Here is an 8,251-nt window from a genome sequence, read left to right on the forward strand (position 1 = left end):
AAAATAATAGTGATCGAATTTAGAAAATTAGGGTTTTAAAAGTCAGTCTGATATGACAATCGCTGGATGCAATAGAAATTTCCAAGTCAAACCAATAAAAGAAAATCGAGTGTAATTACAATTTATTTTTATATTGTATAAATGTTGGATTGTGATTTGATTTCTACGAAATAAATTGTTAGAGAATTATTTAAAGAACAAACCGATGATTAATTTGAGAATATAACTTTGAAGAAGTAAGTAATTAAGCCAAAAAAACATGAACCATATAATAAATACATTCAAATCCTATTTTTACCAGAATTGGCAACTGTTCTTAACCGACGACGGCCATATCGGAGGCGGGGAAGCGGATCCAGGGCTGTTAACGGGCCGGGTATGAGTTCGATCGATTTGATCCGTATTCTTTTGATGACATTCTGATTCCAAATCTCGCTTCCACATTTACCACGCCGTCCTCTCTCTTTCCTCCCTCTCGCCACCATCCTCCCCTCTTCAATGGCAACCTCCTCCTCCTGCGATATCAAGTGCTAGATTGTGAAGAGGATTAGGAATTCAAATCGAAGAGAGATGGAGAAGCAGCAATCGATGGCGAAGCAGCCGCCATCGCCCTCGCTTTCCCTGCAGGAGTGGGAGACCCTCCTCGACGACTTCGGTTCCGGCTCCCCCGCCCGCTGCGACCGGTGGCTGCCCCTCCCCCTCCTCGACCTTGCACTCAACGCTTTCCTCCGCCGCGACTTCGCCTCCCACCTCAAACCCCTCCTCCTCCTCTTCATCGACGACCTCCTCTCCTCACCTACCTCTGCCCCACCCCCCTCCGACTCCCTTCCCCCTCTAATCGACGCCCTCCGATCCCTCCTCCTATCCTCGTCCCCCTCCGCTTCCGACCCTTCTCCCGCTCCCGCCGCCGCCCTCCTCCGCGACCAGTTTATGGCTACCGCCGTCTCCGCTGCAGTCTCCTCCCTCGACGCCCCACTCGACGCTTCCTCCGCCGCTCTCCTCGAGCCCCTCGTGGAAGCCCTCCTCACAGTCACCAACCGCCCGAATCACGGTCCGGACCGCCAGTCCCGCGCCGCTGCCTGCGAGTGCCTCCGCGAGCTCGAGTCTGCCTTCCCTTGCCTCCTTGCCGACGCCGCCGGCCACCTCTGGGCCCTCGCCCAGGCCGAGCGCACCCACGTCGCACAAAGCTACCTTCTTCTCCTCGCCACTGTCGTCCGTGACATTGTCCTCCGCCCTGGTCTTCTCTCCTCCCCAACCTCCATCCTCTCCACCTCCGTCCCCCTCGTGCCCTTTAGTGCCCCTAGCTGTTTCTTGTCTCACCATTCTGCCGATCGTGACCGCGAGCCCTCGGAGGTGAACCTGAGGGAGATCAAGCGGGTTCTGGGGTTCCTCTGGGAGCGGCCGCAGGCCCTGACACCGGCCGCCACCATGGAGCTGGTCTCGATCTTGACCAGCATCGCTGGCGCGCTGGAGCAGCACGTGCCGACGGGCGGGGCGCTCCTGAAGGTGCAGTTCTCTGGCCTGATTTACTCGTATCACCCAATCCTCTGCCATATCGTTCTCATGCTCTATTCCGGCTTCCCAGATGCCTTTGCTGGCGAGGACGAGCGCAACATCGCTCGCCGCCTCGCCCTTATGGCCAGAGAAGCCCACCAGCCCCTCGTGTTTCGTCTTCTCGCGCTCCACTGGCTGCTGGGCTCGCCTAGGCTTGGCAAGGGAAAGGACTCGCTTGCTCCCTTGGCGCCCAGATTTTACCCTGGGGTTTTTGATCCTCTGGCTTTGAAAGCCAAGAAGCTTGATGCTTTAGCGTGCATTGCAGCGAGTTTGGATACTTTGGAAATGAGAAGAAAGGGGGAGGAGGATGGTCGAAGGGCCTTGATAGTGAAGCTCTTTCAGGATGGGTTGGTTTGCATCTCTGCTTACAAGTGGCTACCGCCGTGGAGCACAGAGACCTCGGTTGCCTTTCGGACGCTTCACAAGTTCTTGGTTGGAGTCATCCCACATCGTGATGATTGCTCAGAGGAACCTCAGCTTGTTTTTCTCATGGATTCCACCATATTCAGCACCCTTCAGGTGAGAGAGGTTCCTCTCCACAATAGTATCGTTTTTCCTTCATGTGTGTAAGTTCTTAATTTTTAATTACTTGACTATATGCAGAGTATGTTGGTAAATTTGGCATTGGAGCACCACGGTTTGGTTCTGGTCATTGGCATTTTTATCGACCAACTGTTGAAATGCAAGGGTCACCGGTCCGTAGGGGAGCGACTGCTCCAGAAACTTGATGAGCATTTGCTTCCGAAACTTGAGATGGGATACCGGTTGACTTCTTATTTTCCCATTTTTGAGAGGATTGCTGAGAATGATACCATTCCACCCCATGGTTTGTTAGAGTTACTTATGAGGCATATTGTTTCTATATCAGTGAAACATGGACCAAACTCAGGGTTGAGTTTATGGTCTCAGGGGACTAAAGTGTTGGGTATCTGCAGGATGATGCTTAAGCATCACCACAGCTCAAGGATTTTCCTTCCTTTGTCACGCCTTCTAGCATTTATTTGCCAATGCTACCCAGACTTGGAAGTTCGTGACAATGCAAGGTAATTACAAAGTTATATTCTGTTGGACTCATATCCAAGTTTTCGTCATTAATACTATCGACACCAATTTCAGGATCTATCTGCGGATGCTTGTCTGCATTCCTGGGAAGAAGCTAAGGCAGGTGCTGAATCTTGGTGAAGAGCCTTCAGGAGTCTCACCATCTCCTCACCCAGGCTCACTTTTCCAAGTTCCATCACCTCGCCACTCGGAAAACATCAAAAAGTCAGGCGGTGTCTCTTCTTATATTCATCTTGAAAGGGTTGTTCCACTTATTGTGAAACAGTCATGGTCATTAGTTATACCGAAATCAAACATGGAAGATAACACGGAAGCAAGTAATGTTGTAGGTATAAGTGATATCAGCATTTCTCCTTCTGCAGAATCAGACAAGGATGGTGAAATGAACTTTGAACAAATAAGTTATATTAAGGAACCACTGAGAGTGATGGATGCAAATGTGGCAGAAATTCTGGGAGTCCTCCGGAAGCATTTTTCATGTATTCCTGACTACCGACACACGTCTGCAATTAAGATTAGAATACCCTGTATACTAAGGTTTGAGTCTGAACCATTTAGCCATGTCTGGGGAGATGGTTCATCTACTTTTGATTCAGAAGAGGGGGAGACGTTGCCTGCTATGTATGCAACTACTATCACATTTTCATCAACAGCTAAGTATGGCAAAATTCCACCATGTCGGGTACCTTTTCTTCTCGGTGAACCTTTGAGAAACAGATATGATATCATACCTGCGGGCAACAGCTTTGAGGAGGGCTCAAGTCATCGTGCTTCAGTAAATATAGAATTGGAACCTCGTGAGCCAATGCCAGGTCTTATTGATGTTACTATCAAGGCAAATGCAGAGAATGGGGAAGTTATTTCCGGAAGGCTACAGAGCGTTGCAATTGGCATTGAAGATATGTTTCTTAAGGCTAGTATACCACCTGATATTGAAGAGGATGAGGTGCCTGGATACTATTATGATCTGTTTCATGCACTATGGGAGGCTTGTGGTAATTCTGCAAGCACAGGACGTGAGACGTTCCCTCTTAGTGGAGGTAAAGGTGCTGCAGCAATTCATGGCACACGATCTGTGAAACTTCTGGAAGTATTTCTGGATTCTTTGATCAAGAATGTTGAGAAGCACCTGGCTTCATATGTTGTGAGTGTCACTGGCGATCCACTGGTGAATATCGTAAGGAACAATGGAATTATTAGAGATGTTGTGTGGGAAAATGATGCTGAAGCTTTTGTTGCCCATGATGTTAATGCGCTGGTGCCATATTCTGAAAATGTACCTCTTCAGCTCCCATATTTTGATGAACAGGGTGATGCAGAGAATCTTTCACCTGTCAGTAAGAGGACAATTGGTACCTTTATTATTTTGATATTCCTACCACCCAGATTCCATCTCCTTTTCCAGATGGAAGTAGGACATTCATCAACGTTGGTACGAATAAGAACTGATCATTGGCCATGTCTTGCATATATTGATGAGTACTTGGAGTCATTGTTTTACACATAGAAGGAAACAAACACAAGGACATATTCTGGAGTGCTACAACGATTCTATCTTGGCAAGCTTTGTCCTCTTAAAGGTCTGGTTAGATCCTGTGCCTAACTTGCTTATTTGCATGTGCGTTATTGTTAAATAATTGCTCAGGCCCTATAAGCTTAATAAAGTTTGTAAATTCTTTTAAAAGGCTATGGATTTACATAATTTTACTTTGTCTATTGAAATTAGAAAAGAATTCCCCTATACTATTTTTAATATGCTTTTCATTGATTTTTCTGACTCCATTATGGTTACAAAGGGCTTATAAATCTTCTTTATGACATACACCAATGGCAAGCCAAACCATCCCTGGTAGCGCATATTACTTATCATTATGGTTTTACAGAATTTATTGTGATCAATCAGAAATGGACTTCGAATGCAGGCATTATAGTTTACTTCTGTTGCATCTTTAGGTGCTAGTATTGAGAAATTAAATTTATCTTTAATAGGAATAAGGCATGAAATGTTCCTCTCCAATTAACAAGAGTTTGTGATAGAGTTATCTTCATTTTTTTTACCAAAAGCAAAAAAGGATTCATATTAAGTTATTAACCCAAAAACAGTGCTATTACAACTATAACTATGAACAAAATGACATGGAACTCAAGATGCCAATGGCCAGACCATACAACACCAGAATTTCGTAGACATGGCAAACTTCACAAGCCAATGTGCACTATGATTCTTCCCTAACATATACAAAACTTTCCAAGCCCGAAATAGTTTCTGTAACTCTTTCACAATTTTGACAGTTTGAAATACACCATGGTGGTGTTTCCTCTCCATTAAGTGCTTTCATGATTTGCAATGCATCAGTTTCAACAATGATGCACTCAATGTTGTTAAGTAGTGCAGCTTCCAGCCCTTTCTTAATTGCTAGCATCTTGTTAATCCAACTATTGCCTTGCTCCACAAATAGAAAACCTGCACAAAGACACATGACATTAGAGTTTCTAATCAGAAGATCAGCTCCACCATCTAAACTTTGAGGATTAAAAGCTCCATCTATGTTTAGCTTAAACCACCCAATATCAGGTCTACACCACTGCACCACAATTTGATATTTTGATGTGCCTCGCTCCTATGTCCTTTGGACATTATGTCCAATTTTCTGTTCATTATATATGAAACGGACCCATACACAACTGTAGAGTGGCCTGTCCTTATGTTATTAAATAGAACATCATTCCTGGCCTTCCAAATCAGCCAAAGGCAATGGGCAATCAAGGATCTGACTAAACTAGGATGATCAGGTAAGCCACTCCTCTCCTTGAGCTAAGCACCTCTTTCCACTCCCCAAAATGAGATAATTCAGAACCCAACTTATTACTAAGCATTGTCCACATCCTTCCACCAAATGGACATTCAAAGAAAACATGATTTTGATCATCCCAACCCTCATTACAAACATAACACACATGATCATGATTGGCAAATACCCAACGAAGACATCCTAACTGAAGTAGATAGCTTGTGATGTAAAAGTTTTCAACAAAATAAAAGAGCCTTAGAGATAATAGGAAGTTTCCTCTAAGGTATACAGTTTCGAATGATATCGTTCGGTACGGGCGGTACATACCAGTCCGAGAGTAAACCGGTACGTGGATCACTCGCTACCAGACGATATTTTTTTATTTATAAAAAAAAAAAAAAAAAAAAAAAAAATATATATATATATATATATATAAAGGCGACGTCGCCTTGTTTTTCTGTGACGTCGTTGTGGGAGAAGAGAGGCGACGTCACACATTTTTTTAAATTATATATATATATATAATATAAATATATAAATAAAAGATTATATATATATATACTGAATGGTATATCGTTCAGTATACAATACTGTACCGTACCGAGAGAAGGTCGAAACTCCGGTACAGTACGATATTTCAATCCTTGGTTTTCACAATTCACTCCAACATCCTTCAACCTTCCCACTAGATTGATCCAAGTCTTTGATGTACCTATAAGCTAGTTTGGCTGATGGTTGCCCCTTTAGGTCAGTTCTCCAAATCCATTTGTCATTCTCAGGAGGAGCCATATCAATGTGGGAGAGAAGCCTGCAAATATTACCATCAAAGCATTGATCAAATAACAAATCGTTCCATTTATTATCAAGCAGAAGGTTAGAAACATGCCAATGTCCATCAATAATAGAAATATTAACAAAATATCGGTTTAATGGCCAATGGAATGTTAAAGATCCAATTGTAATGCAAAACATTTAGTTGATCACCATTTCCAATAATTGGATGAAATATAGCTTTTAACACAGACATATACTTATTAAAAGGCTTCCAGCACCACCAGGTGGACTCCGGAGTAGGTTGACTGTTCCAAGGAGATCCCCAACCATACTTTTGACTTGGATAGAGTTATCTTCATGACTTACCCTTCCAGTCATTTAGTTCTTGGTCTCATGTATCACTGCTGTTCTACTTGTCAGAAGAAGGTAATCTTTGTTGCTTCAAACTCCTCCAATTGAGTTCTTGGTCTTATGTCTCACCACTCTTGTTGTCAGAAGAAGGTAAGTTTTGATGCTTTAAACTTCTCCACACTTTGTCAAGGGCATCACTTGGTTATATCTTGTTTCCTCTTGTTTTGACATGGATGGTTTCTTCTCCAAGAAGAATTATTAATCACACAATTATGAGGATTCTGTTTAAAATGTCACTGATCTAGTGATATAAAACTAGATAGATAAGAACAGGTGCTGGGAGTGTACCTGTTTCACAACCATCCTCCCATGTTTTTTCATCGACGAGTGTGGGTTTGATCTTCCGTTAGTCCTAGCAGAAGTCGGTGAATTCATGTGGCACATTTACTAGGGAGGTGACTCCATTTCGGTTGGTTATAGTAATTTTTAAGCTCAGGACGTGTTGCTCTTCCTTGTTCTATGTTTACGTAGTTCCTAGTATTTAAGATGTAACTTTGCTTTTTGGCAGAACTTTATTCATCAGCTTGACTGAACGAACACCCGTTTTAAATCCTACGCCCAAGTAGAGCTGCTGGAGGCATCAAGTGAATTTGGGAGTGAGACTTGATTCTCCAAAGCAAGAATCTGGATGGAGTATACCACTTGTAGTTGAGAAAGGTGAGAGGAACTAAACTTGGATCTTTTGATTGTAAATAATGTTATTTATTCATTTGGAGGATGTACTTGTTCAGTGTTATTTCCTTTGGAATGAGTCATAACTTGATCTTGTTTCGTTTATTCCTCATATTATATTTAGGTTTTTGGTCTTTGCAATATGAGATACTCTTCTGTAATCAGCAAATCGGTTATGCTTGGTCTTAGACAACATGAAATTGCGTCACCAGAAGCATCATCAAGAAAGTTGTTGCATTATGAGATGTGTTCAACAATATCCATGTTGAACGGCTTTGTTGGATCATCATGAGAATTGTTTTCTTCTTATTCTTGGCGACGATAGAATTTAACTGGACATTTGATTGGCCATTAGGTAGTTGTCCACTATAAAATTCCTTATTCTCTGGGTCCTAAGATCCACTAATTCAATCCTTTTTTATATACATCCTATACAAACAACACTTATTATTATTATTATTATTATTACTATTACTACTACTACTACTACTACTACTACTACTACTACTACCTTTTTTTTATACATCCTATACAAACAACACTTATTATTATTATTATTATTATTATTATTATTATTATTATTATTATTATTACTACCAACTATTATGCTATAATCTCTACTCTTGAAGTTAGTTTAGTTTATTAGTTCACTTGTATCACTTAAAATGTTTTCAAACTAAATGTTGTAACAAATCAATACATTTAATTATAACGAATGATAAAAATATTTTAAATATTATTCAAAAAATATATTTTGAAAAGAAAAATAAAAACAGAAGCATCTTTCTAGAAAAATAGTCCTTTAATTTAAACAGATTTAGGTAGAGTTCAAAATCCAAATCAACATTTAATTGGGACATTACCCGTCTCAAAAACACACAACTCCCACTCCGGAGAGGAACAACCTAACCTGATCCGCAAAGGGTGTGAGTTAAAAAATCCGACCCGTCACTTACTCGGACCAAAAGCGCCTTTGATATACGCCA

General features: G+C 41.8%; 1 protein-coding gene across 2 annotated transcripts; it reads left to right on the forward strand.

Annotated features, from left to right (window-relative positions):
- Positions 1-452: 452 nt before the first annotated feature.
- On the forward strand, positions 453-7,408 carry LOC135623414 (uncharacterized). Of its 2 annotated transcripts, XR_010491374.1 has the most exons (4): positions 453-2,073; positions 2,158-2,597; positions 2,671-4,196; positions 7,102-7,408. XR_010491374.1 is itself a non-coding variant. In XM_065126354.1 (3 exons), exons 1-3 carry the CDS (start codon positions 571-573, stop codon positions 4,121-4,123), a joined length of 3,396 nt encoding a protein of 1,131 aa, XP_064982426.1. In that variant the 5' UTR covers positions 453-570; the 3' UTR covers positions 4,124-7,408. The 2 variants fall into 2 exon arrangements, 1 of the variants encoding a protein (XP_064982426.1); XM_065126354.1 differs by having other exon boundaries at positions 2,671-7,408.
- Positions 7,409-8,251: the final 843 nt, after the last annotated feature.

Source organism: Musa acuminata, chromosome BXJ2-9 (assembly GCF_036884655.1).
Source record: "Musa acuminata AAA Group cultivar baxijiao chromosome BXJ2-9, Cavendish_Baxijiao_AAA, whole genome shotgun sequence".
NCBI lineage: Eukaryota > Viridiplantae > Streptophyta > Magnoliopsida > Zingiberales > Musaceae > Musa > Musa acuminata.